Below are 26,898 nucleotides of genomic sequence, written 5' to 3'. Positions count from 1 at the left end.
ACACACACACACACATATCTTCTCTGCATAGAGGGAGAAGTTCTCTAGAAATCAAACTCTGTTAGACAAGGAGACAGCTCCAGTCCATGTATTCAATATGTAGCAATATGGCTGATGATAAATAAAACAAAACAAAAGAATAAATAAAATGCCTTTCAGGCTTACCCCTCCAGATTAATCAATATAAATTAACTCAATATAAATTATTTTTAGCATCCTTGTAATGTGTACATATACAATGGTACAATGGTATATATCTAATATAGAATGGTAGCACAGGAAAATACCCTCATTTTATACATGAGTAGACTGAAACACAGACAGATTAACCAAGATCACAAAGGCAGTGTCTCTGCCCAAGATCTAACTTTAGACTGGGCATGACTGAAGCTTAACTGCCTCTCATACTGGGTCCCACTCCCTCTGGAAAAAACGTGATGTGGAATTGTCTCTTGCAGTGAAGATGATTTCTTAGACACAACTTTTATAAGCAGAAGTTAGCACTTTATTTCCACTTTTGTGGAGATGCAGCTCTACATCATACATAGAGTATTTGCCATGCCAGATGGATTTTTGAAACTGCTGAAATATTTAGCAGAACATGAAAATAAACTTTGAAAATAAACTAAATGTCTGCTCACATTAGGATACATCAGCCAATACGGACTGATCAGGAGGCACCACTGCCTAAAATTCTGAGCCATAAAATAGACTGCAATTCAGCAGTCACTATAGAGCAGCACACCAAATCATGATATTTTCAAATTCTTCCGTGTCTAAAATATGAGTGGGTTACTAAAATAGGAACATTCCTTCTTCTGTTTGCAGGCTGGATATGAAAACCCTGAGATCAGCTCAGTTAGTTAGAGCATGGTGCTAAACAACACCAAAGTTGAGGGCTTGATCCTCACTCAGGCCATTCATTACAGAGCTGGACTCAGGTCCTTGTGGGTCCCTCCCAGCTCAGAACATTCTCTGAAATTTGTGAACACACACAGCCCTGAACTGCATTAAACAGGCTTTAAACAGAGATTTAGACTGAGGGTACAAAAGCCATGGGGGTCCTTTGTTTGGGATTCCTCCTCAGGGAAGCTCCAAATTTCCATGTAGAGAACAGGTGTTGAATTCATCACACCCAATTTTAAATGTCTCAAAAGTTCATACCTGTAGTGGAGCTAGTCCTCTAGACTCATTCAAGGAAGAGACATAAGTGTTTCTAGGATGTGATTCATCTTACAGTAAATTATTCACTCTCTAAAGGCCCCTCCAACAGCTGCACAGGAGCCCTTCCTGACATCAGGGTGAATCATCAAAACAGATTTTTGCAATTCAAAGCCTGATGCTCAAAAATTACACTCTCCTGCAACCATTCATTACCCTGTATGCATCCATCTGGATCTTCAGATCCTTTAAATACACTGAAGGGCATAGAAAAGTTCTGTTCATGACAGTCTTTGACACAGCACTCTCAACTTCTGTAAAGAAAGGCAGAGAAGGAAGTTCCCTGTGTTTTGCATCAATCTTTTCCCTAATCGAATTTGCAGAGGTGAGGACCACCTTTGACCCTTGTTATCATCACCAGCTGAGCCTGCAAAAACACAGTACACCTCTGAAATAGCAAATGAGGCCTCCTAACACAGCCCATTGTATAAAAACAATCAGCTGCCCCAAAAAGTTTCTCCAACATGTTCTCTGAACCCACCTGCATAGAGAAATTGAATGCTTATATCAGTTCCTAGCTTTAAGATACAGTATTGGCATTTGTCTTTATACTTCCAAAGAGATTAAGAATTTATTTTAAAAATAAATACTAAGATATCTTTACATATTTCTCTTTCAACCCATTTTCTCTATGCTTCCCAATGAAAATGTGACAATACCAATGTGATTGGATTTTCTTGATAGTATTTACAGATAGGATGCATTACTTGACATATATTCAGTTTTGGAGCAACTTCAACTGAATTATTCATTCAGTTTCCAGTGTTTTGTTTCAGAAAAATAAACTTCCTGAGGGAAATTTTGATTTTTTTTTTTTGTTCTTATCTCCTCTGCCATACTATAGGAGTTCATAATCATTTAACAGAGGAAAGCAATCTAGATTAAAATCTTGGGGTATGAAGGAAGCCTTTTCTTATTAAATTTTGAATATACAATAGTAACTGCCAACCATTTAATCAAGTTATTGTTCAGCTTTGAGAGAAAAAAAAATAGGTGTCCAGTAATAGTATATGTCAAATAAAAGAGTGCATGCTCAGTTTACATTCTCTTCAAGGTCTGTCACCCAAAAGATTTTATTGATTTTCCTGTATAATCACAGAGACAAAGTTAATGTACTCTATTTTTCACTTTAATTATTCCAAATAACAAATCTAAATTTAAAAATAAGAATCCATCTAAATAAAATTCTGTTTCAAAAATCTCTTTTTTTCACTGAAGAAAAATTCAAAGTAACTAACAAACAGGAGGAAACTACACAAATGCAAGTGGAGATGGTCACAAGAGCCCATTTTCACTGTCAGGTTTTGGGGGTTTACTCTCCACACATCAGTTGTGTAAGGGTGAATTCACAGAGATATTATCTGCCTGTACAGGGGCTTTTGTTACAAAATATATTACACTCCTCAGTTTCCTACAAACTTATCCATTCGTTTTATCAGAATTTCCTAAGCACTAAACTAAAACAAATCATTCTTATCGACCCAAAGTAGAGGACTGGACCCATTCTATGACACAGCAGTGGCCCCAAGAAGGGCAGAAATGTATCTGTCAGAGTTCCCTCTATGGCAACTTTCATCAGGAGAAAATCTACCTGAGGTAGATTCCAACACCTTTACAAACAAGGTCAATATTATGAACTTTACTTGCAAATGACAAAACGGATACAAATGGTTCCTGACAACAACAGTGCAAAGAGTGCCTAAGCCCTAACAGCCTGTCTGCCAGGCTGCAATGTTTGCCCATCCTCATGTAACAAAAACAGCACTTCTGAAAGTGTGAAAAACCCAGAAAACAGGCTGAGTCAGACTCTAAGCACAAATAGAAATTTGGCCATTTGCTTAGGATTGTCACGAGTTATACAGAAAAAATTATATCCCAAACCATGAGGTCAACTGTACCTTACATGTATGGATCCAGAGTAGGGCTTTCAGTGTCAAGACAGCTGGTCTGATAGCCAAATAGTGATCACATTTCTCAGCTTAGGCAACTGCTCCTTTTGGCTAGGACAGACTCATTTTCTGCAAAGCAGCAGGCGTGGTGCCCCGTGCAGGATTTGTGACCAGGCCTGGTTTAAGGCAAATTTGGGAGAGAATCTCCAAAAGGGGCTCCTCCAGAAAGCAAACCCACATGGCCCCTTCCCCCAGCCAGGTTGGGAAGGATTCCTCAGAGAGAAGTGGAAAGAACCTGTTTATTTAACAGGCACAGCACCCCCAGCACACAAAATGAACAATACCAGGTGACACCACTCTGTCACCACTCTGACAAAGATGACAACTTCAGAAAGTCTCTCTGGGGGTGGTTGCTCTGTTCTCAGTCCCTCCTGTGCTGGGGCAGCTGCTGCAGCCACAAGGTGCAAACTCTCGGTGTTTCCAGGTCCCAGTCTGGAGCAGGCTTGAGTAGGCCCAAAAAAGGGAAAGGAGAAACAGTCCAGGGAAAATTTGGATTGTTTAGCTAAACTAACCAGCAGAAGCGAAGAGCAAGAGCAAAGCAGGAGCAAGAGCAAAGTGAAAAGCAAAGTAAAAAGCAAAAGCAGCACCATGCACTGCCCTGTGTGTGTGTCCCACCAGCCGTGAGGGAGCGGCTGAGAGAAAACCAAAACAAAACATTGGCTCTTCAGAGCCAGCCTTGAAGGCACAGAACATGATATCCAGCATGAACAGAACACAGGAATGGGGATACAAGCATCACAATGTCACCCTAGGACATGACCAAAAAGGGTGGGGATCGCTCCTGTGCTGTAGCTGATGGTCAGCAGCGCCAGGGCCTCTCCTGTTCCTCACACTGCCCCACCAGCCAGGGGCTGGGGACACACGAGAGCCTGGGAGGGGACACAGCCAGCACAGCAGAGCCCAGCTGAGCCCAGGGACACCCCGTGCCACAGCACATCACACTCAGCAACACAAGCTGGGGGAAAGCAGAAAGGGCATGGGGATGTTTGGAATTATGGCATCTGTCAGTGACCATGGTGTGAGACAAACCCCTGCTTCTTCCAGGAAAACAGCTAAACACCTGCCAGCTGATGGGAGATGTGAATCAATTCTTTGTCTTGCTTTGCTTTAGCTGTTAAACTGTCTTTATTTCAACTTGCATCCTCCTGAATCCCTTCCCCATCCCACTGCAGAGGCAGCAGCTGTGTGCTGCTCGGCTGCCTAACACCACTAAACCACACTGCAACTTTTTTCTTTTAGGTAAAGCTGAGCTCAATAAATAGCATGTGGCTCCTGGCCCTGGCATTGCCCTTAAAACTTGTACATAATCCACAGGTAGCAGGAGCACACAAGAATATTTCTCACAGGTTTTGGTGAACATGATAATTTTTTGCCATATTCAGCAGAACTTAAGGTGGTGTCTAGGTCAAAAGAATTCTTCCTCTGAAGTGCTGAGGTGAATGTCATCTGCATATACAGGCTTTTCTTACAAAAATCAATGTGCTCAACTTCTATGTAATGTGAATTCAGGACTTTAAACATCTCCATACAGAGCTGAGAGCTACATAGATCAAATGCCACTTTTCAAACAAATATCTGACTCTCCAAAGGCATTTTAGCATATCTTTATCACTTGTGAGCAACTATCACTACCTGGCAACTATCACTATCTGGTTTATACCAGAGCATAAACCACAAAGCAGGAGGGTTTTTATGATGCACACAAGTATCCACTACAGTCAAGGAGACAAATACACTTATTAAAAGAGGACAAAACTAAAACTCACAGGTTCCCTAAAAGACACCCTTTAACCTCAGCAAACTTTGAAGCTCAGGTTCTAAACCAGAATACTGAATAAAGCAAACTGTTAACAAGAAAGCTTAAAGCACAGCACACTCATTTGTTACCATACCAAGTACCAAAAGCCCATCTCACATGAACCAAATGCTCAGAGTACATCCCAGATGCAAAATATCATCAAACCAATCCTGAGCAGTTAAAAGCAGATTCTAGAAATAAGAGGAAGAAATAAATTCAATGGGTTCTTTCAAGATATAAAAAGAAGAAAAGCTCCTCTCCCACAAATTAAACAAGAAACCCTTAGAGCAAGATACATCTGAGATAAAAAACTGTATTAGAATATCTATGAAACAAGTAGTAGCCAATTAAGCCTATCTTACAATCAGAAAGCAAAACAGGAAGAATATGCATCAAAATGTGCACAAATAAGGCCTTGCAGCAAAATGAACCCCAAAATAAAATGCTATCAGAACAAAGAGGTAAAACCATGATTAAATGGCTAATTCCATCTCTATTTTGTCATTAATTAAAGCCACGATTAAATGGCTAATGCCATCTCTATTTTGTCATGAAAATTCTAAAAAGATACGAACTAAGATTGCTTTTGGGGTTTGTCCCAAGGTGTTTATTGAGTAAGAACTGGCAGTTCTGAATTCTGCTTCTATTCCATCTGCCTGCCACAGAGGGATGCGCTGGTCTCTGGCCCAAGACCTGCAGAACAGGGATCTTCACTCTGGCAGTTACAGAACCTGAGGCATGATAAGCCTTTACAGCTTTGGAACAGTCCCTCTTCACAAAATACATGCAGCCTTTGTGTTTCCTTTGTTTTCCCTTTGTCTCAGGCTCCTCTCAACCCCAAAGTTGATTTATCTAGCACAATAAGATAGGTGCAATTGTGAAAAGAACGAGGCTTTTGATTTCAACTCTTTCTGCACTGCTACAAAAGCTAAATTTAAAATTCAGTCAAGCCACAAGAAACATTTTTACTAAACAGCTTCTGCCCCCCTTCCAAAACCACGTCTGCTGAGAAGTTAATTGCTTTACAGGGTATCTTGTCACAGGATCATCTCATCAAGGGGCTCATGTCATCACTGGAGGATTTGTATGTAATCATAAAATAAGCTCATCCATATTCCAGAGCCAATTTGCTGCAGTGATGGAAGGCAAGTGCAGGCTGAGGATGGAGCTTTGCCTTTGCTGCCAGGCTCATGCCAGGGCCCTGCCCCTGGTGCTGCCTCAGCTCTGTGCAAAGGCACTCTGCCCTCCCTGGAGCTGCCATGGCCTCTGGAACACCATGGCCTCTTTCCCTGCTCCTCAGCTCTTCCTGCAGGTTCTTCCAATCACCCACATTTCCCTTTTCCCATGGTGTTTTCCAACTGTCCAGTTTAGTCTTGGTTGTTTGAAAGATAACATTGCAGTCCCTCCACAAATAACTAATTGGCCATGACTGGGGAGGTGTATGAAACAGACAGTAAACATAGAACAAGCCATTATATTGGTTCTAAAATTAAATTTAGATGGAAACTGCCAGCAGACAGGCAGAAAAGCTCTCTGCAGGGACAGCACATTTCTCACAACATCTGACACACTGGGGAGGTGAAAGCATGGTTCTGCTCAAGTCAATGAGAGTTCTCACTGCAGACTGCACTGGGGTGTTCCCCAGGGATGCTGCATGGCACATCTTTCAGACAAGTTTAAGGTGAGTAGCTGGTGTGACAGAGAAAAATTCAGCTTGGGCTGAAAAACTCCAAGTTGCCTTAGTTAGCACAGTGGCAGTTATTAGTTATTTGCTTTCACTACTGATGTGCTGAAGAGGATGCCATTGAAACTGCAGCCCAATTAAGTAATGCAGTTTCCACTGATTCTTTCATTTACTGCCTGCTCTCAGATCCAAGGACAAGTTACAGGACTGGCAATTGCATGTTACCTTACTCCAGTGCCAAGGATAAAGCTACCAACCTCCTCCTTACTGCTTCTTCCATGCATCCTTCCATTGGCAAGACAGATCACAAAACAAGGATTCTTCATATCATTAAAATATTTGAAGTGGAAGCCACTTTAATGGAATATTTTAAAATATTAAAATATTATATAAAATATTAAAATATTATAAAAAAATATTTAAAGTGGAAGAGGAAGCCACTGCCCCAGAGCCCCCTTGGTGTTCCCAAGCCCTGCTACCTTCCACCTCTGAGCACCCCACATGCCTCCAGCTCCTCAGGGCCAAGGAACAAATGTGACAGATCCTGCACCACTGCCCTTTAGAGAGCTGTCAGTTTTGTGTCACCCCATCATGAAATAATGAGAACTGTCAGGTTCTGGGGTATTAAGAAATTCAATCAAGCAGACTCTACCTCCCTGCAGCCAGCTTGAGGATTTTGTAAAGATTGGATTCCTAAAATAATTACCTTCTGGGTAACAGTGCTAAACTGCCAAAGACACCTCAAGTGTTAAAGCACTCCATAAAGCTCTGGGCTGGTTTCACAGCTCTCAGCAGCCTCAGCCCTGTTTGAACAATCGCCCTCTCAAGCCCCACCACACTCAGGAGGTTTCAGATCTTTTGGAAAGACTCTGCACTATTTGCTACATGGATTCTGCTCCTCTCCTGACATCAGGTCTCAAGTCTGCTGTTGAATAGTTCAGAGGGGTTCTCCCCTGTTCTTTGACAAAGATCTAAAAGTATTTAACTAGAATTGGGCTATACTTTTCTCAATTCAGCTCCAATATTATCCTATGTGACTTGTAGTTCTAAACTCCAGAATTAAGCTAACCACTTCAAATGGAAGAGTTCATTTATTTCTTAGATCTCAGTTAATCTGTCTGTCTGGAGCAAGATAATTGTTTTTACCATCTGACAGGAAAAAGCTCAAAACATTTGCTTTACCTGGCTGACTCTTAAATTACTATGATCAGCCCTCTGTCCGTATGAACCCCACATCAACAAATAAAAAAGAAATAGAGCCAAGTAATAGGAGACTTCTCCTGAAAAAAGTTCACAGAAAAATATCTAAGTACATTTCAAACTGTGCAAGCTAAATTTTCAGAGACTGCTTTTGTAACTAACCAAACCAATTTAAAGATTTACTGCTTTATACATGTCTACATGTATATTAGACCAATATACAAATATTTGAGCATTTGGTAATACAACTAGTCACACACTTTTGGAAACTACTAAACCACCTGAGGCTTGCCAGTCTTGATTTAAGATCATTTCCTCTGCCATTATCCATCCTCTCTCTCTGACACACCCAGAGCATGAAAGTACAAGGAATGCAAGGTGGCAAAGGTAAAGCATAACACAATATTCCTGTCCTGTTGAAGCCACCGACCTGTCTACCAACACTGACAACTCACCAGAAAGCACCACAAGCCCCTGTGGCATTCACATGCTCTGAAAAATCCCTTCACCCAGGATTTTGCTCCTGGGAAGATGAGAAACCTCAGAGAAAAGGAAAACAATAATTATCTCATTTGCTTCTCCTGTGTTGTGCTCATGTGGAATGTGTTTGGAGATTGTTTACCCACAGGTGATTGTTCCATTGGTTTCATGTGAGTTGTTTTGACTCTTTGGCCAAGCTGTGTCAGGACTCTGGAAAGTCAGGAGTTTTCATTATTATCTTTTCAGCCTTCTGTCAGTATCCTTTCTGTATTCTTTAGTATAGTTTAGTATGGTATTCTTTAATATAATATAGTATCATGAAGTAAAAAATTAGTCTTCTGAGAACATGGAGTCAGATTCATCATTCCTCCCTGCCATGAGGCACCCCTCAAATACAATAAGTCCCCAGTTCTGACTGGGGGAGGGGGGACCAAAACCATTGCTGAGTCTACATTCAGCAGGATATTGGGCTTTGCAGGCACCAAACCCTGCCCCGCGCTCCTATGGAACACCCTTAATCAAACTCCAGGAGAATGATTCTGCTCCTCTCCTGACATCAGCAGCAGCTGGAGCAGCTCCCAAAAGGAGCCCACAGCAGATTCCATGCTGAGCAGGAGCTTGTGAGGCCTCTCTGCTGAAGCTCAGTGCCCAGGTACCTGTGCAAGTGATGTCTGCCTTCTGGGGGTGGCCAAAGGGTCTCAGACAGGTAGGAACAGATATGGATTGTTACCTTTTTTGTCCTCAAGTACTTTTTCAGCACTTTCATGAATATTCATGCATTCTCACAATTCTCTCAATGCAGTATACAAAGGAGTTCAAAATATTTTTGGGGGATTAAAAATAAATTTTCATCATAATTGAGGACTGGATTAAAACATATCATTCAGTCTTTGGTCACACCCATGCCACCATTCTGCTGATGCATTAGCTATTCAGTGAAAAACCCTAGCTATTTAAAAGCTCCTTTAAAAAGAAAATAATGCTGACTGTTTCCTCAACATTTCCTTGCAGCTAACTGCAGTAACTGTGATGATAGAGACTGATGGCAGCTGATGTGGTATGCCAGCTGGAGATCTCCCTCATGCTAAACATTTTACAGCCTTTCTGCCAAACAAAAGAAAGAACTAGTACGTGACGATGAAGCAGTCCACAATTCCACAGTTCTGAGGTTGGGTGCACCCATGATGCACAATTACACCACTCTACCCAAGTAAACATTTCTCTGGCAGCTTTTGCAATACAGCTTGGAGAGCAGAGAAGCAATCTGGGTCACAAACTCATATTCAAACAGCGAGACTGAATTACCTAGCTGCACAGCACTGTCACCACACCATTTTCCCTCTCAAGAGAAAGTGTTTTACAGTAACTAAAGCAGCAAATCCCTCTTTTAAATGCATCCTTTAACCTTCTTTAAATTTATTACACTTTAATTAAAGTCATGGAACTTTGTTTAGATCAGTTGAAAACCTCAGGTTGGCAGCCACAATATCTCATTTATAAGAACTCTGATGTCTTGGATTCCCATATTTGGAGGATGTTACTTTAATTTATTTATTTTTCCAATTAAAAAGTTCTCACTGCTCATGCATTTTTTATTCCCTAATGCGCTGTTCTAACATAAAAGAAGCAGACAACATGTTTTTTCAGTTGGAGACTACTTCCAAGCCTGCTCCAGTTTTATAATCTATTCTCTTATGCTCTTACCAACCCCCTCCATCAAACAGCTAAGATATCCATCAAAACCACAGGATGTATTCCCAGCAAAAGGCACTCCAGCACAGATTTCCACTGGAAGAACATTAATTTTTTCATCAAAACACCTTTCTCTCCCTTCTATGCCCACAGAGTTCAAGAAAAGGAAGATGGATACTGTCTGAATAGATGAGTACCTTTGTATCAATATGACTGATGATAAATAAAACAGAAAACAAAAAAAAGAAAAAAAGAATAAATGAAATACCTTTCAGGCTTACCCCTCCAGATTAATCAGCTACACTGAGAACAACTTGGAATTTCTATTTTGCAATAAATAAAATTTTCAATAAATAAAATTTTCAGTAAATACATTTTGATACAGTACCTGCCACCTCCTAACTTGTAGGCCATGTTATTCCCTCACTCTTCTCAACACCATTAAATGTTTCTGTGTTTCAAATAACATATTTCTGTGCTGTTGCTGCCGTAGGGGACAAACATCTCAGGGGACAGTCAGTGCCATAGGAAACCATACAGACTCTACAGCTAAAACTAATTCCCAGAGAAAACAACCATCAGGTATTGTGGGACTTGACAGCCTCTTGGAGTTGCAAATCTCCCAACAGCACAGGTATGAACAGAGGCCCAAGCTGAGGAAAAGCATGGCAGAGTTAATTTGGTCATACATACATGTACAGAAATTTCTATTGGTACTACTGGTTATTTAAGGATAATGATGCAATTGCTCTAGGTGGATCTAAACATTCACCAGAAAATCCTTGACAACCCCTTTTTGCCTAGAGCAGGGAGGCACAGATCCTACCAAAAGCAGCAAAGTTAATTTTCATGTCACTTTGAGCACAGGTTTTACTTGTGCATCAGTAGGTGCATTTATAATTAATGCAGTCTTTTCATTTTTCTAAGCCTTCAGAACCTTACTAGACTGTGAAATGCACGTTAGCAAGGGCACCCACGGCTTCTCATGTCAGTTTTCTGAGACATTCCTGGCTAGCACAAAAGCTCTTCAAGTCAGCAAGGAGAGTCCAGTGATGCTCAGCAGCTTTCTAGTCTGGACTCCAAGGTATCTTTTTTCTGTCCCATGAAGATGGGCTGAGAAATCTGGGGCTGTTCAGCCTTGGGAAAGCTCCTTGCTCAGATGTCCTTGCAGCAGCTTCCAGTTCCTAAAGGGGCCATAAGAGAACTGGAGAGGGACTTTGGACAAGGAAACAAAGTGATAGGACAAGGGAAAATGGCTTCAAATCAAAGTGGGGTGGGTTTAGATTAGATAAATGGGAAGAAATTCTTCACTGTGAGGCCCTAGCATGGGCTGCCCAGAGAAGCTGTGGCTGACCCATCCCTGAAGTGTCCCAGGCCAGCTTGGATGGGGCTTGGAGCTACCTGGGATAGTGAAAGGTGTCCCTGCCCATGGCAGGGGATTGGAACAAGATGGTCTTTAAAGGCCCTTCCAACCCAAACCATTCTATGATTCCTGAGTCAGCAGTTCCAAGCTCTAACATCAAACTCAGCTGCAATTCCCACTCCTTGTTCTTGAAGGAGCACTAAAAGGAGCCAGTGAGATGCAGCAGGAGCTGATTTCAAAAGGACTTGTACTTGGGCAAATAAACCTCCTTTGATACACATGCTTCCCCCTCCACATGACATCTCATTAGAACAGAGACAACTGCACTGTTTTAAAGGTGATGCTTTAAAGCACTACAGGTCTTTGCTATTTCCCAAGTACTTCTTCCCCTAGCCTACCAAGGTCTGAAAAACAAAGCTGGCTTTGAATTGAATCCAAAAGATAATCAAGTACAAATGTCAAAAAAATTTCACAAATCAGAGTAATGCAGGTGATAGGGCTGGGAAGAGAAAAAGTAGATTTGACTCTGTTTACAAATTAAAAGCTTCTTCTCCAATGCTTTCTGATCAGCTGCAGTTGTTGGAGGTCAGAGTACCACAGTATGAATCCTGTAGCAAAACTAGGCTGTGACTGGATATTTTTCCCAATGCAAACACTTGCAATGCACTCTCAGGTACAGATTAACTTTAGTAACACTGCATTCACAAATCCTTCACTCACAATAGCCTTCCAAATATATAACACATTACCACAGTCCTAAACAAAAGAAACAATGCATTTGTGCAAATTCAGCCATGTCTGTAAGGAAGCCATGTTGCCAGCCCCTAAAGAAATACAAGTCATTAATTTTGGCAGTCAGTTTTTTTTCTTTTCCCTTTTTGTTTTGCTGACAAACAAAGTAAACAAAAAGCTGAGAACTTTAACTAGATAGGTAGACAGGAAGCTAAATTCTTGTTCTGATGACTCAAACCTCTGCAGGAGATGGGACAGGTGAATATATTGACTGCACTCATATCCTGTTTCCTCCTGTTCATTCAAGTCTGCAGAAGCATCACTTCTCACTGGGCATCCTGAACCAGCCTAAAACAGTGATATTTACACATAGAGTCTTCACATGGGGCTCTGCTCACACTTCCAGCTGAGCTTCCCTAACACTAACATGAAGAAGGCTGAGGGTTTCCAGTAGTGCTCAGAAGTACCCCTCATTGACTTGCTCTTCATTTTCAAAGCTTTGATATTTATTGCACTGTCATAAGAAAATGCCATGATAAACAAGATGTTGACTCCTTTTCTGAGTGCAAAGATATAAAGGGTTTTAAGATTAAATCAAAGTAACACCCACATTCACAAAATTCTCTAATTAATTGAACAGTGATGCTTCAGCTGACTCAGGAACTTAGACTTCCTGGATTTTTTCCCCAGCTCATTTAAACTTCCACTATGATCTGTCCTCAAGTCATGCTTTCAGAACTATTCCCATTACTCTTCCACAGGAGTTGCCATAAAACACCACAATACATAAAATACACCACAATGCACAGCCAAACACAGACATCTTGGTATGGATTTATGCTGGGAGCAACCTTAGGATGTAGCACCTTAAGGGACATGGTTGGATGGATCAGCCCTGTTTAGGGCTACCTGACAGAGATGGCTGGACACATTTGTAACCTCATATGACAGCACAGCTCATTCCATAATTGTATCTATCTAGTTCTTGTTTACTGTAAAGAAAATCAGGTCACAACCATGACTGTGTGCAGTTCTCCTGTCCCTGGAAAGAATTCTGCACCAGACAGTCATTTTGTGTTGTCCTTCATTTTAAATCCTGTACAAGAAAGCAGCCAGATAAACAATCTGCTAAAAAGGGTCTTCCCAAAACACATTTGCTGTTCAAAAAAAAAAATCAAAGTAGATAACAAAGAACCTGTCCCAAAACCCAGTATGTCAATAAACAAAGAAAGAAGCATTCTGTTGAAAGAAATAGTATAACAGATAAATAACAGGAATATAAATAAATCAAATGACTGAAATTAAGAGTTTGCACAGTTTGCAAACTGTGGATTTCATGCCCCAATGAACTTAAAATTACTCTCAGCATTTCATTGCTTCTAAGGTCCAAATAAGGTCCAATAAGCAACATTCCTTCAGATTAGATTTTTCAGTAGTTAATGGAGTTGCAGAAAATGGTTGTAACATTCCTCTCAAAACAGTATCTCATAATTACTTGGGTCAAAATTCAAACTTTTTCAAATGTTCCTTTAACTCCTATAATACTCATCTAGCTTTATTCTGCCTGTCTTCACAAAATGAAGACTTCGAAAAAAATATCTGCTACCATCACCCAATCCTTTAAGTGCCACGATCCCAAAATTTACATGCTGATCCTCTCACTGAATGTGAAGGATTTTTTTCCCTTCATTTTGGTGCAATAAGATACAAATGTAATGGTTTGTTTTCCTCATTCATAAAGACTATCATCAAAGTCCCAATTTCAAGCTCTCTGAATTTCTTCCTCATCAGTTGCTAAGTCTGAAGTCGACAATACATTGTGAGATCAAGTCCCAAGGCAAGAGAGATTCTAGGTTTGATGATTTTCATTCTCTGAAATCCTGGCAATATGCCATCTCACAGACTCCACAACTTCTAATGGAAAAGACAGAATAACCTTCAGAAAACAAAAAACTCTGGTTCCAGTCATGAAAAAAGAAGCTTTCAGGTTTCTCAGAAGTTTCCAAATGTGGCAGCATGTGGTAAAATCAGTAAAAACTACATTGTCTGATTATGCAAAATAAAATTAAAGTGTCTCTGATGCATCTATCTATCCTTCAGGCTCTCAGGTATGCTGAGTGAAGCAGCTCACAACAGAACAGACTGCACACCCATCCATCACACATTAAATGCAATCACTGGCAAACATAACTGCTCAGCTACTGCCTAAACTACAGAGATGCATTTAATACTCCCCCATCAGCAATCAACCTTTTCCACATTTGTTCATAATCACAATGAATTGTTCCATTTTAGTACTTGGTTTTCCTTCTCTTATCCCAGGGCGGTTCAGCATACTTCTAGAATGAGACATTTTCCAATTTGATTCCCGTCACTAGAGATTACTTTTCAAAGAATCCCAGATGCCAGAAAGTGTTTGCTTACCTGTTGCAGTCCACGTGGAGCAGCAGGTGAGAGGCACTAAGGGACACAGCAATCCTGTGCCACTGCCCATCTGCCAGGCGGTAGGGGAACACCTCTGTCCTCATCTTCCCATGAAACCTGTAGTGGTACCTGATCTCATCCCGCAGGCCACTGCTCTCCAGCTCAAAATAGCTGCAGTGAAAACATGGAGAATCAGTTCCACTTTTGGGATATGCCCTCTGAAAGAGACTGTCACTTTCTTCTGAACTGGCAAGACTTCTTTAAACAAATACCACAATCTAAAGAGGTTACTCAGCATGGATTAGCTACTAATTATGTTTTTTTAAAAGGAGCAGAGAGACAAGGCTATACATTCAGAGCATACAAAACCAGCAATACTAATTACTGAAAACAGCTCCAAGTACCACTTGTTAGCCAAGGAAACTGAAGTCCTCTTTTCACCCATAGAAAACTACAAGAAACCAAGCCTTATTCTTTTCACCAAAATATTTTGTATGACTGCAGGCTTTGTAAGAAATTGAAAAATAAAGAACAGTACATATATCACTACCACAAACAAATAAAAAGCCATTAAGGTAAGAAACCACCAGGTAATCATTAAATTTGTATTTACTACTTGCAAATCCAGTTAAAAAAACACAACTGTTTATTTTTAGGACTCCCCTACATGCAATTGTGCTTAACTCATTTTCTGACTTTTATTGTTACTGCCGTGATCGTTCAGCTTTACAAGGAAAGGACAAAACCTCTTGGCTGGATTAGGTGTCTCCACATCTGGCATAAAGCATCCAACAATCAAAACCTTCACACAGCTGTCAGACTCACAGGAGAGCTAATGAAATGGGGTTATTAATTGACTTCACAGGGATGTGAGGGGAGCCAGTTCTTTCTCCAGGATGAATTTGTACACTGACAGTATAAATAGTGAAGTCTTCTCTTGGACCTCACCAAGTATTTGCATCATATCGAATCTTTTTCCTGCTAAAATGAAGCTGTGTCTACAGGAACAGGTGATGCAGACCTCCCTTCATGGTAGAAATAGCTCTACAAGAAAGTGAAGATGTCAGATTGTCCAGATAGTCCTTTCCCCATCTGCCTCCACAGTGTTTTGTTTTTCCCTGTTGGCCAATACCAATTTAACATTGGCATTTGAGAGATAGGTGCTGATCTGGGGCAGGATGGGAAAAATTACAGTAATGAAATCCACTTCCAAAAAAATAAATGTAACACAAACCAATAAATATTGGAGTGCCAATTTTCATTTTCCCACAAGCCTTTCACACTGCTTGGCCCTACCAGCCTGTGTGCACAATCATTACATGGGGGCTGTGCACTTCTTCAAGATTAGATCTTACCAATGAAGCTGAGGGTTTCCAACATAACTGGAAAAAAAGAGTTTCTTGGGAGGAAACTTAGGTGATAAAACACATGTGCAAGACATCACAACAGGCTGGGAAAGGGAACACAAAGACAGTAAGTCTACACCAAATGTGAAATTCAAGCCCTCCTCCATCCTGCCAATGCCTTGTCATCATATTTTTTATGCAACATAAAAGCATTATTGGGTCACATGAATCAAAGGCTCGAGTGACAAAGTAAAACACACAAGGAGGTAAAGGTAAAACCAATGCTGAATAAAAACACAGCAGGCATAGGTACAAACAAAATGCATGCAGTACAGAGTGGAAAAAAACTGGTGTTGTGAAGGAACTGGTACAAGGAGAGCAGAAAAGGAGGGGTTTTCTAAAGAGTAGAGCAGACTGTTGATTAACTACAGCCAACACCCATTAAAATACCTAAATTACATACACAGGAAATCTGGAGAAGATTTATTATTTCAATGCTCAGCAACAGTATAGTCAATATCCAGAAGATTCTGCTGCTGGTGTTCCCAAGCAAGAAGAGCACTACAGGAAAAGTACTGTCAGTGATGTCATACTTAAACATTTTGTAATTTCCATCTGCTGTCATAGCACAAAAGGAAGTGAGACAGGAAACTGAAAAAAAATTAAAATGATGGAGAAGTACATAACACCCACACACAAAGTATTTGTATGTATATACATAGAGATATATGGTTGATCACAGAGGCTTAAGAGCCCAAAAACAAGACAATCTCCTGTTTCAGGAAGCAAATTGCTTCCTGAGGTCATTCTTCATAATCTCCAATAGCCACAGAGCTGATCACTCACCACACAATGATTTCTTTGTTAATGTAAAGGAAACAGTGCAGCCCTGGAAAGGACAGTCTGATACTGCACTTAATCACATCAGTGCTCTATTATTTGTACAGCACAGGGAATTGCAAAGCTTCTCACCTGACAAGCTTTAGTGTCAATAGTTACCTCAGGACTGAGAACAGCTTGTTGCTCAGGAATCGAGCTTGTTGTCAACCTCCTGACTAATTTATATAGTACAGAACAGATTACTTAAAATTTCATGTAATAGCTAGTGCTAACATTTTTATAGATGTGCACCTAATGCTGGAAGTGCCACGGGACTGTATTAAACACCATGTTTTAGCTCTTCAGTGGCAGGAAAAGGAGGGTGACAGCAGACAAATTCTGCACCTACTCCTCACCACCCTTCAACAAATGCAAATCACAAACAGTTACACTCAGAGAGACATCAGTGAACAGCAGCCAACAGAATCCCAACAGCAGAAACTACTGGGTTACCCCAGCACATCGCTCTCTCTCTCTTGTATTTAAAAAACTAAAGGCAGTGTAAACCAACAGTCTTGGTTGGTTTTTTTTTTTAAAGATGCAGAAATTCACACAGAGACCTTGATTACACAAACACTTCACGATGTTCTGGGTTCAGAAGTTGTCTTTTCTCTACCAGAATAGAAGTCACATGCAAACAGATTTCTCTTTTCTTTCCTTCTTCCACGAGACTCTGGGGGGAAAGGAGCCTCTTCCAAAGCAATGGCACAAAGGCCAGCACACCTGCTCTGCTTCAGAGCGCTAATCTGCAAATTGGGGAATGGAAGACAAATGAGGGGAAAAACAAACTCAGGCAAGTAATCATCAACCGGTGAAAAAAGAATTAGCAAACACAGAGGAAATAAATGGATTTTTTTTTTTAAATCGCTATCTCATCTTCAGATGCCATTGTACATTTTTTTATCCACGATAAAACAACAGATAAAAATGGGGAGGGGGGAAAATTAATAGAAGGTACCATACAAGAGACAGGAAAATTGACTGATGTCTACCAGGTGTTTTGAAGATACTTTCCAGTATTTTGTCAGAAACAACAAGAAAACAGAGGATTGGAAAGAATCAAGGTTCCTGAACAGACTGCAACACCTGGGACCATCTGAATAAATGTATCATGATTCAGTGTGAACTTCCAGTGCTGCCATGAAATGCACTCCAAAAGCCCAAGAAAGAACCCTGAGTGTTGTGACAATCTCTGATTCTGCATCACCTGTGTCAGGCCGCCCTACAGTGAGGGCCCTGCCACCCTCCTCCAGACCTTTTGCAGGGAAAAAAGGTGTGAGACAGTAATCTCCTTGTCAACTTCTTAGCACTGAGTGATGGTTTCTTGTTTTATTTGTTATTTCTCAGTAACAATTTATACTTTCGTCTATTTTAAATAAGGCATGATCAGAAGTTAACATGTATTTTGACAGATGAAGTTCTCAGAACACATGTATTAAGAAAGCTTGATTTTAATGGAACAGCAATACAATTTGACCTTGGTTGAAATTCTCCCACTAGTAGAATTTCTCTGTTTGCTAAGCATGTAAATTACTGCTGGCTTCTTTTGTACAATTATAGAATTCAAATGCTTTTTATAGGTCTATCTGCAGTCTCTCATTCAAACCCCAATGTATAAGAGAAAAACACTGCTAAATTCCGACTGATTTTATGCACATCAAAAAAAGTTGGGATATTTTAAGGTCATGCAATGTGCTTTCTGTGAAGAACAGTATTATTCCACATTTAATTCAAGATATTTTACAATTATTTCTGACATTTTTTGCAACCCCTACGTACCTCACACAAAAATATTGTTTGGAGAGGATAAAGCTTGACACAGGCACATTTAATGACATTTTTTTTTCTTTCCCCTTTCTTTTAGTCACCACCACAGTGACTAAACTGTACATTTGACTGCTCATTTCACTTCCAGATCAGGAGAGAAAGGTATATTTTCAGTTGGAAACACCAGCTGTGGATGTAATGACCAAAAAATATGGAAAAGTCACTATCAACATTAAATAAGTGTGACAGTATTCACAGGGGTCCCAGGATGAGGGAAGAGACGAGGATCTGACTCCATGTTTCAAAAGGCTTGATTTGTTATTTTATTATATATATTATATTAAAACTATACTAAAAGAATAGAAGAAAGGATTTCATCAGAAGGCTGGCTAAGAATAGAATCAGAAAGAATGATAACAAAGGCTCTGTCTTGGACTCTCTGTCTGAGCCAGCTGACTGTAATTGGCCATTAATTAGAAACAACCACATGAGACCAATCCCAGATGCACCTGTTGCATTCCACAGCAGCAGATAACCATGGTTTTACATTTTGTTCCCGAGGCCTCTCAGCTTCTCAGGAGGAAAAATCCTAAGGAAAGGATTTTTCATAAAAGATGTCTGTGACAAACAAGAACATGTACAACACCTGAAGCAGAAAAGGCAAAGTATTTCTCTAAGGTGAGTTGGCCTAATTCACCATCTCCATTAAAGAAACATATTCACCTATTCACCATCTCAACCCACAGAAGAGATCTTACCCTGTGGCAAACACCACCACGTTTCATTCAGAGATTTCACTGCTGTTAGATTGTGCGAGTGGCCAAAGGAAGGACAGCCCACACACTGTGGATCCCAAGACAGGGTCCAACAAGAACCGTGGAATTGGTGTCCTCCAGAACATCCTTAGGGTACACAGCACTTTATTTCTTGATCTTCACCACCCAATAGCTATCACCAATCACTAAAATATCCCACAATGAAGACAGCAGCACAATTGGGTAAGCAGATTAAATGCTCCTGTAAGAGCTCCAGGAACTAACGCAGAACTACTTTTTGCATTCAATTCTGGCAACCTTCCTCCTTACCACATTCAAACATAAATAAAGCAGAGTTATCATTCTGACTTTACAACTTCCATTGTCCTTGATCAAGTGCCAAATGAAGCCCCACAGCCTCTTTCAAGGAGCAGCACCAGCGCTTAGAGCAGATGCTCTTACAGCTACTGAACAGATGTCCCAGGGCAAAGCAGCAGGCACAGATGGCAGGCCTGCAAATATGTACAAACTTGGGGTTGCCATCCAGTCAAAACACTGTGCATCTGCTCACCATTGTATGGGAGAAGGTCACAAAGCCACAGGAGTTCAAGGATGGAAGCCCCATCCACCTCACACGTGCTGCAGCCACACTACCATGAGGGGCCTCCCAAATGCTGGGGAAAAAAATCATTGCCATAAAAATCAGACTGGTACTGCACAGAAACTTCTGGAAAATATCTGTGAGTCTGGCCAAGGCACAGCTTTTAATTTTTTCAATAACAATGCAAATTCAGGAAAAGTCCAGAGACAGTCATTTTGATGTCATCAGCTATAAATTGTAAATTCAGAAAGCTTCTGGAAAAAAATCAGTATATTTGGACTTGTTTGTGCACATAGCTTTTTCATTTCACAATAGCATTGTGCTATTTCATGATAAAAACGGCTTCAGGCAAGACTGTGCTTTAGCATCTTTGTAGAAACACTTCTTGATGTATTTAGAGACAGGCAAAAAATCTGCATCCATTATCATAGAGATCTCAGGATTTTCCATCTACAGGGATCCTGTGATGAATCACAGGCCATTGCTCCTTTGGCCTTTTGCTGCTCCTTACCACCAAGTGAGTGCACAGTGGGGCACACTGTGGTGGGTGTGCCAAGTGGCTCAGCCTGCACAGAGACATCAAATAACTGAGATTTTGTTTTAGCATCCTCAGTGCAAAGCAAACCAGGCCAGGAGCAGGCACTGGGCACTGTGCTGCAGATAAGCTGGCAGGCATCTGCCCAGGCACTGCCCCTGTTGGTGATGAAGCCATGGTGAGAAAAAGCAGTGCCTCTGAGAGAAAAGATCCATCTCCTCAAAGGAAAGGAAACACTCACTTTGCAGCTGTCACCACAGCTCTGTGTGGATGCAAAACCAGAACAAGTTACACCTGCCAAGGCAAATATTTCAAATATTTCAGTCGCTTCCACGGGCGCTGCTCCTGTACCCTAGTTACTATAAAGTGACAGGGCACAATCCCAAGCTCTGAAGCATTAACCACTGTGAAACATTGGATTTTGAAGAAATGCTCTTAACAGGCTCAAGCACAGAGATCTACTCCTCTTAAGGAACATATCTGGTGCAGCAAGAGTCTTGTGTGCCATGACTGTCACTGCCACAGTGGCCCTGGATGGTGAGACAGGGAAGCTTCCCTTGAGACATAAACTTTAAAGAATTTAGGGATTTTAGAGGAGCTGAGGTTTTAGTTAGAGATAACTGAGCTTTATTGGAGTTAATAAAATAAATGAGTAGGCCTTGATGAAGTTAAAGAGTTAGTAGTTAACTAATAACTGATTGCTTGTCAACACAATGTTTGGTTAGCTGGGTTTATAATGAAGAATATAGAAATTGATAAATGGCTTTTAGGAACATAAGCCAATTGTAGCCTCCTCTGTTCTGAAACCAATTGAAGATGGGGAATGGGAGTCCTACCAAGGGTTCATTTGTCATATTTGCATTGAAAAGGTAGAAAGGTCAGAATGAGGAAGATTTCATTTATTTCCTCATTTTGGGACCCCTCCCCATGAAAAGGACCACCAACCATTTCAAGGAACAAACTACTCATGCTTAATGGCTTTAGAACTAATTACCATAGGAAGAGGGGAGTGGGATGTACCAAAGTCATGAATATGCATTTGTATTTTGGGTATTCAATACTTGTATAGATAAAAGGACTCTGTAATCACCTGTAAATTGTGGTGTGTATTTGGGAGCTATCCCACAATAAACACACACTTTCTAACTTTAAACTGTTAGAGTGTCTTTGTCCATCACAGCTGAATATTGGTACTAGATCAATATCCATATTTTTAATAAATCACCCTAACATCCATACCTAGAAACCATTCAAAGCTATTTTTTACAGCTGGTTTGAATACAGACAGACCCAGAGGCTGCACAGCAAAGCCATACATGGCAAATGAAGCAATAAAGACTCACTGCTGTGGCAGAGATTGCACACTGATATCACCAAAGTCAGGCTGACATCAGGCAGCACAAAAGGTGCCATGAATAGAAGCATTACCTGTGACAAAGAAATTGGTTGCTAAAAAATCAGATTAATTTTCTACAAAGGGAAACACAAAAGGTGAATGCCATATATTGCATCACCTACTCCATTCCAAAAGTATTCCCTCTATGCAGGAAAATCCAATATAGCCAAAATGTGATACTAAACACTTTCAAACCTTGCAAGTAAAAGCCTGAAAGTGCAACATAACTGTGGTACTGGCTACCTAAATAAGGTTCTTCAAAATATTTCTATCATTTCAAGCAAAAGGAACTAAACTCAGTCAATTAAGTGACTTTATTTTTCTATTCAGACCACTCTGAGGTCAAGAGTAATTGTGTTCTACCAGCTTAGTTTGAAACATTTAACAATAAAAACTCCCACACTGACATCTTCTATTAGTACAGAATATTTATTAACATTTTGTCTTTTGTTCTACCCATCTTATACATGGCAGCTGGGCATGCAAGCTGCAAGGCATAAAGCATTTATGATGTGTTTGTGTACCTGCAACTAGGCAGAGGTCACCCTAATACAAATTTACTTTCCTCTTTGATCAGATAAAGAAAAAAGTAACCCCAACATCTGCCTGCCAAGTAAAAGACAGCTGGAGTCAGAGCTGGTACAAAGCAGCTACAGATTTCCATGGCATGTGTTGTGAGGATTGACCTTCAGCATTTTTGTTTTCATTTTATATGTCTAAAAATCTATCTTCACCATGGCTGCAACCTGCCTACTGGCTGAAATAAAAAAAAAAAAAAAACAAAGAAAAGCCTGGTTTCTCTCCTAGTCCTAATAAACCAAGAAGGAAGTTTCACACTGCACTTAAAAATAGAGCAGCATGTTAGCAGGCTTCAGAGCTAGCCCAGTCAGCAGGACAGGAAAGAGTCTGGCTGGAGTCAGCTGAAGTTAAGGCTCCTTAAATGTATCTCAAAAAAACAAAACAAGAGAAATTTTTTTAACTAATGAGGTCTGTCACCTGAGTAAAACTACTCAGTTGAAAAGTATTTGAAAACAAATTACCCTAATTGCTGTGTCCCTAGAAGAAAGGGTCTTCCCTCTAATCCCTGAAATTCAGCAGCTCTTCAGCAATTTCTTACATTATGACAAATTCCACACGTTGCAGAACATGGAATATGTCAAAATCATCTTAGGCCTGGCCTGGTCAGTATTCTTTAGACACTTTAAGCTGGCTTATTAAGACTTTTCTAATCAGCAAGAAAGGACACTTAATCAGTGGAACAATTACCTACCCTAATTGAAGAACATGCTAGAACTAATAAACTATAAGGATGTAGTAAATCAGTATGTCCTTGTATGCCTATTTATACATTACCAACTTGGCAAAAACCTCAAGGCCCATGCATCCCTTAGCTGAACTATCTCCATTGTAACAGTAAAAAATCACACCCAAAGGTCAAGAAGGAAGCCAGCTGCCCAGGAAGACCCTTCCCTTGGACAGGCCCAGAAGTTAGCTGAGATTACAAAACCTGCATGGAAACTACTAACCAGTAGTAAGTACTAACCAGTACTTGGAAAGTTACCAAATCTGGATTTCTGTGCACAAATAGCAGTGTGGGAAGCCCTATTGGTGCACTTGGTTTGTGTGAAACCACCGAGTGCCCAGGCTCATGCAGATCTGAAATAATAATTGATGCAATGTCACAGACATCTTTTTAGGAAAAATCGTTTCCTTAGGATTTTTCCCTCCTGAGAAGCTGAGAGGCCTCAGGAACAAAATGTAACCAATGGTTATCTGCTGCTGTGGAATGCAACAGGTGGATCTGTGATTGGTCCATGTGATTGTTTGTAATTAATGGCCAATCACAGTCCAGCTGGCTCGGACAGAGAGTCTGAGGCAGCTGCCTTTGTTATTCATTCTTTTCTATTCTTAGCTTAGCTAGCCTTCTGATGAAATCCTTTCTTCTATTCTTTTAGTATAGTTTGAATATAATATATATCATAAAATAATAAATCAAGCCTTCTGAAACATGGAGTCAGATGCATCTTCCCTCAACATAAGACCCCTGTGAACACTGTCACAGATGTCTCTCTCAAGTGTGTAATTATTGACTTGTTGCACACTGGGTAACAGACAACAAACACATTTCTCCTGGATTCTCTGGGAAAAAAAAAAAAAAAGAAAATCTTTTCCTTTGCCCTCTCCCAAGGTCCAGTCCACGTCTGCCTTCATTCCCAGGGGGCCTCCACCTTCCCTGCCCCACTGCCACGAGCTCTGGCAGCTTTCCACAGCCAGCAACCATCAGGGCAGGCACTGCCACCCCCTCCCTTTCTGGAGACAGTGCCTGGAGCAAAGAGAGCACACAGGCATCGTTAAAAAACTGCAAATAAAACCCAAAAAATCAGACATGTCACCAGACTACCGTCAACCAGGCAAAGGAACATTAATAACATGGTGCAGACATCTAAATGTCTTATTAACCAGGGGAGTTAACATTCCAAACCAGCAGCCCAAACTCAGCAGACAGTTTTCAGAAAGTTGCATTTAGTGTAAGTTTGAGACATTCTGGTTCTTTGCCTGGATCAGAGGGTCATAAAACAATCAAACAGAATAACTCAGCATGTTGGAGGAGGCTCCTGGGGGACCCACACGTCCTGCTCCTGGCTGACCATAACATTTCTGCACTGTCCAAATTCGGGTTTTAAGAGTTTCAAACTGTCAGCCATTCTCCTCCAATTGCCAGCATGGTCCAATGGATGTGTTTCAACAGCTGGTCATGAGCAGCATGTTAATGCATCAGAGAGACAACAATTGTCAGCCTAGTGTCCATAAAACACCTGCTCTCAGCAGGAAGCCACAGGATGGAAGGTAACTCCTCCAGTAGTAACTCCTCTCTCACAATGCTTAAATCAGTGGAAGATTTATCTAACAGTGTATATATTCTTCTTCACTTTAACCTTTCAGGTACTTTAACCCCAAGAACAGAAGCAGGTGAGCACAATTCTATTTGCATTTGCATCTCTAAAGACCTTCTGAGAAGGAAAACATGTGAATGCCTCACATATTTCACATCAGCTCATTCAGAGGGGTGGAAGTAAGGCTCAGTCTTCAGCTATCCTCTTTACAGCTTTCCAGTTTAGCAACTCCATATATAAATATTCATAAAGATGTGCCCTTTACCCTAAAAGAAAAAGGTTAATGGATACATCTGCAGAGTTTTTCCTTCCCTTTCTGAATCCTGGGCATCTTGGAATCCAATATTCATATACCCGTCTTGCAGAGAATAATCTAAAACATAGCAGGGAGTAAATCCAATTTTTCAGGTTTACTACTAGGGTCAGAAGTCATTTGCAGAGGCTTCTCTTCATCAGCGAGGTTTCAGTGAATAATTTAACTAGCTTATTACTCCTTTGTGTTTTTAATTAAACATATAATGGCCTGGTAGCTTTCCAGCTGTTATTTGTGAACATACAGCTTTCTATCTGCTCCTCAACAGCCTCAGGAGGCATTCATGGTGTCACCTGGGGGAAGTACCCAACAACGGACTGGAGTCTCATCCTATTTCACCTCCCCACCCAAAACTGACCTGCAAGGAATGACAGTCTCACTATGAGCCTGGCACATTTATCAGACTCCTCCTGAATATTTATATCAACACAGCTTGCTGCTACATAGTGAAGGGGCAGATTTTGGACTCAGTAAATCCATTTCACTGTAGCCGTGCAAGCAGCTTACAGGTTTCCAGATATTTGGCATGGCATCAAGTTTCTAAAGTTCAGGTCCTAGACTTGGAGGTTGCAAGCATATTAAAAAAAAGGAAAACAAAAAAAAAGGAAAAATTTAGGAAAAAAGTTTTTTAATGCTTCCTGTAACAAAATCTTTGAAACAATCATCTTATGACTCAGTTCTTTGTTCTGTCATGGTGAGATCTCCCATTATGAAACACTCTTCAGAAAGAATGACATATGGGACCCTGAACATCCTTGACACATTTCTCCAGATGCTGATCTTGGCCAGTGGTGAAGAACCATCAACCTATCTCAAACTCAGAGATTAAACAGCTGAAAGGCAATGCTGACTCCATCTAATTTATGTTCTTGGGCTCTGGACCATGCGAGGCCAGAGCAGCTAAGGAGCAGGCAGACACAGCTTCAGGTGAAACTCTATTAAATCACTGTTGAAATGAGGAGTTCATTGTGGGTGGCATTTTAAATAGCTTGATGGCCTTTTCTCAGTGTTTTGGTGGTCCAAATAGTCAAAGGTTGTGAGCAAAATAGCTCACAAAGCTCATCTGGGAAGAACTGGCTAGCACAACTCACCGATCAAAAGAGTTTCCACCTTCTGCATCCCCAAGTAACATGTCTGTCCATTCTATATTATTTTTTACTACCTCTAATTTAGGAAAGAAAACATAATCCTCAAATTTACAACTATATTCCACATAACTATACACACAGACCGCACAAACTATCAGACTCTCCAATTAGAATTGCTCTGCATTAAGATTTCGATTTTACAAGATTTATTTTAATACACTTGAAGCATGAAAACAAAGTCTTTATCATCATTAAACTGATTCAACAAAATGTTAACAAACATGCATTGTAATCATTGTCCTGCCCATCAAATGATGACACAAATTAACAGCAAATCTCTAATTGCTACAAAATATCCATTCAGAATAACAAAATAGTATATCTAAAGTATAATACATCTATCTATATCTAATACAACTTTCAAGAAAAGTTGTATTAATCTTATTTTATTATCTTCAGTTTAAGAGCTCCATTCTCTTGGAAAATAAAAATCTGCTAAAACTTATTAGAGAAATGAAATTTAAACCAGGCATTCTATGCCTTACTACCTTAGGACAATCATCTCCGCTACATCAAAAAACAGAATATATACACACACCTTTTCATTGCTTGGAATAACACCTATTTCTCATCTATTAAATCTGTGTACAACAAAAAAAAAAAAAAAGACATTTCCCATAGAGATATGAACTCCACAGCTAACAGAGCTTCTTTTTGTCACTTGTTGCTGAAGGCTTGAACTTTTAATTTGGCCACTTTTGGTATGTTGGTAAGTTAAAAA

General features: G+C 40.4%; 1 protein-coding gene across 3 annotated transcripts in view; it reads right to left on the bottom strand.

Moving 5' to 3' along the window:
• NELL1 (neural EGFL like 1) overlaps positions 1-26,898 on the bottom strand; it is a 311,323-nt gene that overhangs the window by 252,707 nt on the left and 31,718 nt on the right. For all 3 annotated transcript variants that reach the window (XM_054635483.2, XM_054635482.2, XM_054635484.2), the window contains exon 4: positions 14,544-14,714. In XM_054635483.2, the coding sequence (XP_054491458.2) occupies positions 14,544-14,714 (171 nt within the window). The remainder of the gene's footprint in view (positions 1-14,543; positions 14,715-26,898) is intronic.

Source organism: Agelaius phoeniceus, chromosome 6 (genome assembly GCF_051311805.1).
Source record: "Agelaius phoeniceus isolate bAgePho1 chromosome 6, bAgePho1.hap1, whole genome shotgun sequence".
Taxonomy (NCBI): domain Eukaryota; kingdom Metazoa; phylum Chordata; class Aves; order Passeriformes; family Icteridae; genus Agelaius; species Agelaius phoeniceus.
Note: the sequence above shows the minus strand (reverse complement) of the source record. Positions and strands in the feature narration are given on the sequence as shown.